At 49.9% G+C, this 12,500-nt stretch overlaps 1 protein-coding gene across 17 annotated transcripts in view; it reads left to right on the forward strand.

Annotated features, from left to right (window-relative positions):
• Positions 1-12,500, forward strand: part of inpp4b (inositol polyphosphate-4-phosphatase type II B) — a 119,734-nt gene that overhangs the window by 26,798 nt on the left and 80,436 nt on the right. For 11 of the 17 annotated variants that reach the window (XR_014126456.1, XM_081724517.1, XM_081724510.1 and 8 more), the window contains one exon: positions 2,935-3,051. Coding sequence is in view for 9 of the 17 variants with exons in the window: in XM_081724517.1 (XP_081580643.1) it covers positions 2,935-3,051 (117 nt within the window). In the remaining 8 variants the exon portion in view is untranslated. Of the gene's footprint in view, positions 1-1,704; positions 1,841-2,931; positions 3,052-11,641; positions 11,881-12,500 lie in introns of those variants that run through there. The other 6 variants (XM_081724508.1, XM_081724511.1, XM_081724514.1 and 3 more) reach the window with 3 other exon arrangements.

The raw sequence follows: 12,500 nt of genomic DNA on the forward strand, positions 1-12,500 counted from the left end.
AATAAGTAAGTTCAGAGAGTCATTAAGGATTGTGGTGGTGAGGGTGCTTCCCTCTTACATCTCAGCAGCTTTTCTAAATATAGGAGAGGATGTCTGCTCCCTCCTCTCTGAACTGACCTCATCGTAACTCTCTAATGGAGCCTTTATAAACTCTTTTTCTCTCTCTTCCCTTGTGTAAATGTTTGCTTGCAAGTGTTTTGTTAGTATGAAATAGCTAAAATAAGTCAGTTCAGACCAGTGAATGAAAACATTTTAACGTGATCAGATCTTTGGGATAAGAGGAGAACGTGAACATGGAATGTGAAGAATTGTATTGGGATACGTTAGTGACATCCGAAGGGGACTGGGGACAATAGTCCCAGCACTGAGTCAAAGAGCTCATATTTATCTTGCCTCAAAGAAATGTGTAAGCACAGTTGTGTGCTAGCGGTGAGTTGAGATGAAATGTTCTGTGTGAAAACTGTGTGTGTGTGTGTGTGTGTGTGTGTGTGTGTGTGTGTGTGTGTGTGTGTGTGTGTGTGTGTGTGTGTGTGCGTGTGTGTGTGTGTATGTGTGTGTGCGTGTGTGTGTGTGTGTGTGTGTGTGTGACTGTGTGTGTGCACGCGTGTGTGTGTGTGTGTGCATGCGTGCGTGCGTGCGTGTGTGTGTGTGTGTGTGTGTACAGCTGGGAACTTACATAAGTTTATGCAGCAGGGCACTTCCACACTTCTTGATGTAAATGGAAAAGCTGAAACTGTACTGACACAGCAGAACAATGAAGAAAGCTGGTTTATAACTGTGTGTGTGTGTGTGTGTGTGTGTGTGTGTGTGTGTACGTGTGTGACTGTGTGTGTGTGTGTGTGACTGTGTGTGTGTGTGTGAGTGTGTGTGTGTGTGTGTGTGTGTGTGTGCGTGCGTGTGTCTGTGTGTGTGACTGTGTGTGTGTGTGTGACTGTGTGACTGTGTGTGCGTGTGTGTGTGACTGTGTGTGTGTGTGTGTGTGTGAGTGTGTGTGAGAGTGTGTGTGTGTGTGTGTGAGAGTGTGTGTGTGTGAGTGTGTGTGTGTGTGCGTGTGTGTGTGTGACTGTGTGTGTGTGTGTGTGCGTGCGTGTGTGTGTGTGTGTGTGTGACTGTGTGTGTGTGCGTGTGTGCGTGCGTGTGTGCGTGTGTGTGACTGTGTGTGTGTGTGCGTGTGTGTGTGTGTGTGTGCGTGCGCGTGTGTGTGACTGTGTGTGTGTGTGCGTGTGTGTGTGTGTGTGTGTGTGTGTGACTGTGTGTGTGTGTGTGCATGCGTGCGCGTGTGTGTGTGTGTGTGTGCGTGTGTGTGTGTGTGTGTGTGTGTGTGTGTGTGTGTGTGTGTGTTGAACAGTGGGGGAAATTGGAAATGGGAAAATCCCCCATTCTAAAAATGCTTCCCAAGACTCTACAAGAGCATGGTTGCCACTCCAGAAAAAAATGTCTTTGATGCTTCTGAAGTCAAGAAAGTGTGTGTGTGTGTGTGTGTGTGAGTGTGTGTGTGTGTGTGTGTGTGTTCATTGCACTAGTGCATTGCAAACGGAACAAGCTGGACCCTTTGGGACATCTCTAAATCATCCCCCACCCCGTGCCTGCCTGCCAACCCCCAAAACACACACACACACACACACTCATGCAGCTCCGCATTTTTAATGTGCTCTCTCCACTAGTGGTGAGGAGTGTCCATTAGGAAAGGTCTGAGCTGTGCTGCAGATGCTGTACAGTGCAGTGCACCACAGCAGAGCAGGAGACTCTCCCACTGTTGAGTGGGACTGGCGGGTTGCGTCTGGGGCCTCCACGTGTCTGATATCCGGCCGAGATCTGAGCTGTTTCTCCAGACATGCTGGTGAGTGTGTTGTCCTAGCGTTAGCTTGTCCTGGGACTGGGATGGTTATGTTTGCATGTTAATGCGTGTTAATGTGTGCCTGTGTATGCAGGAGAAAGAGAGAACAAGGGAAAAAGATTGTGTCTGCGTGCATGTCTGACAGAGAGAGAGAGGAGGAGATGTGGGAGGATTTAGGAGTGTGAGGAACGGTGGGAATCACGTCTCTGGGTTCATGGCCCTGTAGACGTGTGTATCTGTACCCTTTAGCTAGACAAGTTCTTCCAAATCCTAAAAAACTCTGCAAGCAAGACCCGCTGTGTAAGTGTGGAGAGGTAAAGATGTCCGCTAAATCAATACCCAGATAACTGAACAGATAGACTGTGCCATTATTGATTGTGGCCTGACTAATTGCAAATCTGCCTTTTCCAACGAACTCAGCTGAGGTTGGGGCTCACACAGGGACTGCAGCGCTCTCGTGTAAACTGCTTGTTTACTGGACTTTTAGGTGTGTACATCTAATTTGTGCTCATTATGCTTCGTGCCTGCTGTGTCAAGGCTTTGCATTCCAGCCACACCCTTTGGCGGAGGGTACAACCAGAGGAAGTGCCAGTGTAAATACAGCGGCTGCTGCTCCCCCTCCCATGAGGGCAGGTCTGAGATCAGGCAGCATTAGCCACAGAACAAGGGCTTCTAGGGAGACTAACTTGAGGGCGTCCCTCACAGCCAGTCGGCTCTTGGAGCTTAAACAGGCGCAGGTTTGGTTTTATCACGGTGGAGTGTCAGACCCTCCCAGCTACTATGTGTCTCCGGCGGGGTAAAGACCCACAGATTCTAGCTTCACCACCTCCAGCCCACCAGAACCAGGCTGCAGCTCCCTCTCAGCAGTTCTGATCCGGGTGGGGGGTTTCTTTTCCGGCCCCCCTCCCACGTTTCCCAGTGAAGAAACTCTCTGTGTGTCTTTGAGAGCGCCTCAAGTCCACCATGTATAGCAAGCTTTAAGCAGCTGTTGACTCACACACACACACACACACACACACACACACACACACACACACACACACACACACACACACACACACAACCTCTCACTCCATGCTGTCTCTCCTCCCTGCCAGGGAACAAGAGACCCTGTGTTCTTGACGGGTGTGAGTTTGTCACCCGACTGGCCCATCTGTGAAGAGAGTCAAATCAAGCTCAGCGTCTACGACGTGAAGGGCGACAGTCAGCGTACGGTGAGTAGAGTCGCGTTTCAGTGTTCGGCTGGGGGACATCACCTTAGTCTTCATAATCAGGCATATTCCGTAAAGACAGTGAAGTCCCAGACCTGCAGGACTGCCTAAGGAGGGTGCAGTCTGTGTAGGACTTAGGAGACATGTGACCAACCAGCTACACTCAACTCTTAGCTCAGTGGTTAAGGTTCTTGACTTGCAATCAGAAGGTTGCTGGTTCAAGTCCCACCACTATCAAGTTGCCACTGTTGGGCCCCTGAGCATGACACTTAACTCTCAATCATTATTATAATTTGCTTTGGATAAAAGCATCAGCTAAATGTATATTTCAAAACACATTCATCATATCAATAGACTATCTGAACTGTTTATACTTTTGTCTTGCTTTGATACAAAAGATATTTAATCTCCACTTCTTCCATAATTCATGAATCTCTCAGTCAGTGTTCAGACCAGCAAAATCTGAACAACTACAGTAAATTTTACAGACATTTAGATTCAAAACAACATTCAGTTCAAACTCCAACACCATTTTGATCACTGTGGATGGAAATATGTTGCATTTGTACAGACTAATGAAAAGAAAACACTTGATATACATGTAAGAGGCGTTAATCTGATTTTAGCACAAAGAGTATTCAGTTTATTCATTAGTTATATTTGTTTACAGTCCTGTTATCATTGACACAAAAGTGGTCATACTTGCACTGAAATGTGCGTGTAAACAGAGAAAAATAGATGATGAGATTTTTCCACGATTCCTGCAGTACAGTGGATCTTGCAGTACAGGTTAACTGATGTGCTGAGGTGTGTGTGTGTGTGTGTGTATCAAAAATACACTGTGTGAAGAGATTTGAAGAAGTCGACATGCTACTGAGACAAGTGTGAAAACGATTGTAAAGAACTGTAATTAATCACCAGTGATTACAAATCCAGACCTGGATTTGGATTCCAGATCCAGATTTGATTACCTGTGCCACAGAAGTGAAAACCAGTCATGCAGTGAATTAATACATACATCATTTATTTCCTTTATGTGACAAGCGTTATCCAGTGAATTAAGGTAATGGAGTTGAGGCGGTGCCTAAATCTGTTTGAAGGTGAAAGCTAAAGTAAAGGAAGCAGCGAGCTGTTGCGGTTCCTGTAGAACTGGGTCAGAGTGAAGACAAAACAGCTTCCCGTGGGGGCGGAGCTTCGGCACAAGCAGGAAGTGAGATCACTCCCTAGTGTTCTGATGAATGATACTACTGAACCCCACCCACCCCCCCGGCTTCTGCAGCATGCGGGGGGCCGTCTCTCTGAGTGACACCCTCACCCAGCTTCTTTGTGCAAAACCCCAGAGCCTGTTTTATTAATGTTAATGTATCAAAACTGCCAGTTAATAATTAATGGGTTCAGGCCAAGCTGTTGTGGTACAGTTACTGATATTAATGATGGAAATCCAGACTGCTGTTCCACAGCTGTAACACTATCATGTTTGGTCCCTCCTCTTCCATGGTTTCCCTGTCTTATGTTTTGGTTCCATTCCATAGTTTTGTTTTCTCCGCCCCTTTTTTGGTTTTCCACACCTGTTCCTCATTTCTAGTGTTGTTAAGTTCATGTTTTTAAACCCTGTCTTGTTTCCTGTATCTTGGCTGTTCATTGAATGTCTGTATGGATGTGTTTGAAGGTTTGTTCTCTGTGCCTCCTAGTCTGACTGGTTTTTCTTAGCTTCTGTTATAGCCTGCTTCCCATTTGTCTTTGTGTGTTTTTGGTTTATCATGTATCCCCGTAATCTCCGTATTGGTAAACTGACCGTGGACTACTTGGACAACTACAGCTCGGGTTTTTTCCCCAATAAATCTTGCTCTTCTTCGCACTGTGTTTGCCTCCTTACCGCTCACAGATACATACAGCTGTAAGAGGCGAGCGTTCGTCATTTCTAAAATTAACCTTGTTGATTTCATAACTACAGCGAATGTTACATATGAAAGTGTAAACAAGTGTGTGTACCAGGAAGCCATCAATGATACAGGTCCTGAGTGGGTGCTCTGCCATTCTGTGGCTTGGTTTTAATTCACCTTGAGAACACGTGCCATTTAGTCGTAATAAGTAGCTCGTTTCTTATGAGTCGGTTTCTTATGTGCCAAGATCGTAATTAAATGGCTTTTCTCAGGGCATGATTCCAGACAGGAGCTTCACCGCACACACAAGCACAAACTCAGGTTCATTTGACTTTATTTATGAGCTGTGATGTCTATTCAGAAGCAGGCGTCTGTTACCAAGGTGTCGCAGATTCGCCAGCTGCTATTCCTGATCGTCTCGCTAATTGCACCTTTAACGGCGTCATGGCCACTCGGCTACAGGAGATGGCCGAGACTCTGACCTCCATTAGGCAGGAATTTTGAATAAGCGGTGTTCAGATCAGCTCCGGCCAGGTGGCCCGGCAGAGAGGCCAGGGGAGGAAACATTCAGTGCTGTAGGAAGGGCAGGATGTCAGCCCCCTAACCACTCAGCCCTGATCACTTTCCCAACCAAGCGTCGCCCGTGCAACCACGACCGAGGCTTGTCACCATCCGTTCTCCCAGACTGGTGATGACGTGGGACACTGTTGGATCCTGGATGTGTGATCTCTCCTGGACGTCACTACTGACGGCTCCACTGTGCGTTACGTTATTTTATTATAAACACTTTCACTGTTATGACTGATAGATTCCACAGATGACTTAATATCAAAAGGCTGAAGAACTCATTAAGTAGTTAATTAACCTGTAGCAGTTGTGTCCTTGTGAACACAGTCAGTGGGGTTGCCTAGACTGGGAGGGAACATATTTAGGTTGCTCCTGGTTTTTTTGTCATTTTCACTATTTCAGGGCTGATCTGAGTGCAGGTGTGCAGGATGACATCCTGTTCTTTAGCAGAAGCAACGCCACAGCTCATCTTGCTCTGAATGTTTGTCCACTTTTGTCTAAATGGTGGATGAGCACAGCAGAGGAGGGGGTGGGAACCCCAGTCAGAGGTTGGGGAAGTGGGTAGGCTTCTGATTGTGGACTTGCAGGATCTCCAGGGCTGGGCGCTGGGTGTTGGATGCTGGATGCTGGACGCTGGGTGTTGGGTCTGGGTGCTGGGTGCTGAACGCTGGGTGCTGGGTGCTGGGTGTTGGGTGCTGGGTGTTGGGTGCTGGATGCTGGGTGCTGGGTGTTGGGTGCTGGGTGTTGGGTGCTGGGCGCTGGGTCTGGTGCTGAGCGCTGGACGCTGGGTGTTGGGTGCTGAACGCTGGGCGCTGGGTGCTGGATGCTGGGTGCTGGGTGTTGGGTGCTGGATGCTGGGTGTTGGGTGCTGGGCGCTGGGTCTGGTGCTGAGCGCTGGACGCTGGCTGCTGGGTGTTGGGTGCTGGATGCTGGGTGTTGGGTGCTGGATGCTGGGTGCTGGGTGTTGGGTGCTGGGCGCTGGGTCTGGTGCTGAGCGCTGGACGCTGGGTGCTGGGTGCTGGGTGCTGGATGCTGGGTGCTGGATGCTGGGTGCTGGGTGTTGGGTGCTGGATGCTGGGTGCTGGGTGTTGGGTGCTGGGCGCTGGGTCTGGTGCTGAGCGCTGGACGCTGGGTGCTGGGTGCTGGGTGTTGGGTGCTGGATGCTGGGTGTTGGGTGCTGGATGCTGGGCGCTGGGTGCTGGGTGTTGGGTGCTGGATGCTGGGCGCTGCGTGCTGGGCGGTGGGTGCTGGGTGCTGGATGCTGGGCGCTCCCCCAGACGTGAGGGCTTTGATGGCACTAGGTTCTGGGCCTCCAAGTGCCAAGTGAGCTCCAAGTGAGCTGTGACATGTGCACTTGATCCCAGAGTCCCGATCATCTGAGGGGCTAATGAGACCCACTCAAACAGGGTTATACTGTGCATGCGTGTGTAGGTGTGTGTGCATGTGCGTGTGTGTGTGTGTGTTGTATGATAAGCCGGAAACCCTGGCTGGCAGGTCACGTGTGAGTCACCACGCCAGACTGGAGCCCATTTTCATAATTTGCTGAGAACACAGAGAGACATTTCAGCTGGTGTTGCCATCCAGCGCTCTGACATTGCGAACAGAGCCTACTGCTCCTTGTTTCATACAAGGGTCATTTCCTTATGCCTGGAGCTCCAGTGCTGGGCATTCTGGGATACCTCCTACTGTGTGTGCATGAATAAGAGAGTGGGGGGGGGGGGCTGAAACTGAGAGAGAAAATGAAAGAAAGGAGCACTAAAGATCAGGGAGAAAGAGAGAGCGGTAGAGAGAAGAGAAAGTGAGGCAGGCAGGCAACAGAGGGTAGGCGAGAGGAGGGGCCCCGATGACTGAGAGGAGGAGGGGAGGAGGAGGGGAGGAGGGAGGGGAGGGAAGGGGAGGGGAGGGGGAGGAAGGGAGGAGGAGGAGGAGGAGGGAGGGGAGGGGAGGGGGAGGAGGAGCGGAAGGAGGGGAGGAGTGGAGGGGAGGGGAGGAGAAGGGCGGAGGAGGGGAGGAGGAGGGAGGGGAGGGGAGGGGAGGAGGGGGAGGAGGGGAGGAGGAGGAGGAGGAGGAGGAGGAGGAGGGGAGGAGGGAGGGGAGGGGAGGGGGAGGGGGGAGGGGAAGGAGGGGAGGAGGGAAGGGGAGGAGGAGGAGGGGGGAGGAGGGAGGGGAGGGGGAGGAGGGAGGGGAGGGGAGGGAGGTCCAGGAGGTCACTCTCTACCCCACCTTGTGTTCTTTTGCTTTGTGTGGGATCTTGATCTTTCTGTACGAATCTTATCTGCAGATCAAAGATGTTTGGCCAGACACTGTAAACATCTTTGCATTTTGTGTGTGTGTGTGTGTGTGTGTATTCATACAGTGGTGTTTTAAGGCTTAAATGTACCAAATTCCCCAGTTTGTTTTCGTTCCTGTTTTTGGAGCAAACCGACATAAATCCACAAGCCAAACTCGAACCCTTGGTTCTATATTTATTACACGCAGTGAGATCACAGAGCGGGTGAGGCGGAGTGGATTAGGAGGAGAGGCATGTGACAAACACAGATACGATTTCTGTTCCTTTAGTGTTCGTTTAGCTCCCATGCGGAGCCGTTACGATGCAGGTCTGTTACCAGCCACAGGACGTGTTGTCAGTAGAAGCAATTATCCACTGCCCGCTGCCTTAATGAATATGTCATGGCTGCTGGTGGAATGGCATCATGGGTAATCATACAGTAATTTGTCTCGCGCCTGACCAGGACTGAGCTGTTTAGGAGAGATGTGCTGCCTCTCCGCCCGCTCCGCTCTGTCTCATGCAATGTGATTGGTTGGCGGTTCTGTTTATGCAGGTATGACGCTGAAGACAGTCGTCTTGGAGGTCTGAGAGCTGTACTGGGAGAGGTTCAGTCAGCAGGGCCCAAGTGCATGTCACACACACTCCAGACATACGCACGTACCCATCACAGCGAACACGAGTGTATGCCGACCATGACAACGCGTTCACACACGCTGAGGTGATCTAATACTAGTGTGCTGGTGAGCGGTAGCTTGCATAAGGAAGGCGTGTGGGTGGGCGGTACCTTGGATATTGCAGGCGTGTTGGTGGGCGGTACTTTAGATATTGCAGGCGTGTTGGTGGGCGGTACCTTGGATATTACAGGTGTGTTGGTGGGCGGTACTTTAGATATTGCAGGCGTGTTGGTGGGCGGTACCTTGGATATTGCAGGCATGTTGGTGGGCGGTACCTTGCATAAGGAAGGTGTGTTGGTTAGCGATACCTTGGATATTGCAGGCGTGTTGGTGGGTGGTACCTTAGATATTGCAGGCATGTTGGTGGGTGGCACCTTGCATAAGGAAGGCGTGTTTGTGGGCGGTACCTTGGATATTGCAGGCGTGTTGGTGGGCGGTACTTTAGATATTGCAGGCGTGTTGGTGGGTGGTACCTTGCATAAGGAAGGCGTGTTTGTGGGCGGTACCTTGGATATTGCAGGCGTGTTGGTGGACGGTACCTTAGATATTGCAGGCGTGTTGGTGGGCGGTACCTTGGATATTGCAGGCATGTTGGTGGGCAGTACCTTGGATATTGCAGGCATGTTGGTAGGCGGTACCTTGGATATTGCAGGCATGTTGGTGGGCGGTACCTTAGATATTGCAGGCGTGTTGGTGGGTGGTACCTTGCAAAAGGAAGGCGTGTTGGTGAGTGGTACCTTGGATAAGGAAGGCGTGTTGGTGGGCGGTACCTTGGATAAGGAAGGCGTGTTGGTGGGCAGTACCTTGCATTCCATGTACCATACACAGTTATGGATGTCTGTGAATATCTGACTATGTGCAGAGAGATGGATAAGCAGAAAGAACTAGAACAAGACATCTGCAATACCGTCAGAGTTGGAAACGAGCAGTGGGGGAGAGATCAAAGCTGGGGCATGTGGGGTGTGAGAGACTGAGAGAAAAGGGAGCAGGACATGTGAGAGATCAAACACACACTCTCACACACACACAAACACACACACACACTCTCACACACACACACACACTCACACACACACACACACACACACACACACACTCACACACACACACTCACACACACACACCCACACACTCACACTCACACACTCACACACACACACACTCACACTCACACACACACACACACACACACTCACACACATACACACACACACACACACACACACACAGATGTCCCAGATTCTGACTGTGAGGGACAGAAACTCATAACCTCAGAGGTCCTCTAATGCTTCTCCTAAAAACGCTACCAGTTGGAAGGCACACTGTAGGAAGATGTAGGGTAGGTAGGGGTACTGTAGGGTTAGGGGTATCGTAGGGTTAGGGGTATCGTAGGGGTACTGTAGAGTTAGGGGTACTGGAGAAAGGTGTACTATAGGATTAGAAGTACTGAAGGTAAGGGTACTGTACTGTAGGTAGGGGTATTGTAGATGGGGTACTAAAGGGTTAAGGGTACTTTAGGTAGGGGTACTATAGGGTTACAGGTACTGTAGGAAGATATACTATAGGTAGGGGTACTGTAGTGTTGGTGTACTGTAGGAGTACTGTAGTGGTAGACGTATTCTAGGTTAGGGGTACTCTAGGTTAGGGATACAGTAGGTAGGGGTATTCTGGGGGTATAGTAGTGTTAGTGTACTGTAGGTAGGGGTACTCTAGGGGTACAGTAGGTAGGGGTACTCTAGGGGTACAGTAGGTAGGGGTACTCTAGGGGTACTGCTAGTTAGAACGGGTTTTTTCATGACTACACCCTCTCCACCCACTGCTGCTAGATCAGGGTAGTGATCAGTGCATCTGGAGCTCAGGTTTGAATCCTAGCTGTGCTGTGTCATTCCTTCAGGGTGGCCTTGCCATGGGGTAGTCAGTGCTCTCACTGGGAGGTCCTTCTCGCTGTCCTCTGTTACTAAGAAATGTATTAGCCGATCAGGTGTCCAAGTGGTAACCAGAACTTCATTCCTTTTTGTTTTTTAACTCTGCTGTCCGCGTCCCTGACAAACGGAGACACTTTTGTACATTCTGGTCTTTATTGATTTTACTTCTTCTTATTTTACTCGGTGTCTTAGATTTGTCTGTTTCATCAGACAAATCTGTGGAGGTCTTTTGTGTTCTGTCTGTTTGTCTGTAAATGAGAAGCCTGTAAGATGTACCAATACACTCCCCCAGATGTTAAGGATGTTTCTAAGTTTCCAAGCATGTTCTAATATTTTTTCTCACCTTCTGACTTTTAAATTGTGCCTCCAAGACTGTTTAATTTAACTCTTCCTCAAGAGTGAAGTATGTCAGATAACATAAACTGTTCGTGTCCATATTGAGGCTGTGTGGTGAATATCACCCACGTTAACAAAGCTGCCCAGGAACACACACACACACACACACACACACACACACACACATTAACAAGCTGCCCGGGAACACACACACACACACACGCACACACACACACGCACGCACACACACACACGCATACACACACACACTCACACACACACACACACACACACACACACGTACGTTAACAAGCTGCCCGGAACACACACACACGTACGTTAACAAGCTGCCCGGGATCACACACACGCGCGTGCACATACACACACACACACACGTTAACAAGCTGCCCGGAACACACACCCACACACACACACACACTCACACACACACACACACACACACACACACGTACACACACATGTACACACACACACACACACACACACACGCAGACACACGTTAACAAGCTGCCCGGGAACACACACACACACACACACCCACGTTAACGAGCTGCCCGGGAACACACACACACACACACACACACACACACAGACACACATTAACAAGTTGCCCGGGAACACACACACATACACACACACACACACACACACACACATACACACGCACACACGCACGCACTGCCCGGGAACACACACTCACACACACACGCACACACACACACACACACATGTACGTTAACAAGCTGCCTGGGATCACACACACACACACACACTCACACACACACACACTCACACACTAATGGAAACTCACCCGTCAGGCTCCTCCAAGACCCTTCTCAGATGACCCCTCCTTCTTCCCATAATCCAGCGCTGCACCCTCCAGAAGGCTCCTCCTCCCTGTGTGCCTTTGTGTCTGTGGGGCTGACCTCTGTGATCTGCTGTTCTCCTGAGAGGGGTCTGTGTATGTGTGTGCCTAATGGTCTTGACCTCCAGAGCAAGCGCCACGGTTGGGATACGGTTCCTGACGCTCCTGAATGAGTCTGTTTGACCTTACCGCAAACTGGAGGAATTCCCAGCAGAGGCAGAGTAAATATGAAGAAAGAGACAGAAACACCGTCTGAATAATTATTATTATTACTGGAGTTGCTGTAAAAAGGGTATGAATATTTATGAGACATAAGCATGTAGTATTTTTAAAATAATGGATAAAGGGTGTGAATAGTCTACGCTAATGTCAGCTTTGCTTTGAGACTTTCTGAGATTTCTTTTCCCTTCTCGTTCTCGACAGTCTTTTCAAGCCTCTTCCCCATGTTCTCTCTCTCGCTCTCTCTCTCTCCCTCTCTCTCTCTCCCTCTCTCTCTCTCTCTCTCTCTCTCTCTCTCCCTCTCTCTCTCTCTCTCTCCCTCTCTCTCCACCACCAACCCCCCCGAGCTGAACAGATGCTGTTTGAATAGGGATCTTGGCTGCTGAAACATCTCAGATGCCTTTGGCGGTTATCATAGCACTAGCGCTATCAGTGGGGGTCCGCGTGTTCAGACCAGGCCTGCCAGAGATAAGGCGTGAGAGCCAAACACTTCCAATCAGAGGGGGTCAATAGAAGGAATTACAGTGGTGTTGGGCGTCTGGGCATAGGTACGCTCCGCGCCGAGTCTCCTCTGGCCCGACCCTCACACGGGTGTCCCGCGCTGATAACAGCCCCACTCTGCTGCTTGCCACCCGCAGTTTGCTCGCTGTCATGTGTTCACTGTCAAGTTTTGCTCGCTTTAACTAAAGATGT

The sequence above is a fragment of the Electrophorus electricus genome, chromosome 12, assembly GCF_041902795.1.
Source record: "Electrophorus electricus isolate QZ-2024a chromosome 12, ASM4190279v1, whole genome shotgun sequence".
Lineage (NCBI taxonomy): Eukaryota > Metazoa > Chordata > Actinopteri > Gymnotiformes > Gymnotidae > Electrophorus > Electrophorus electricus.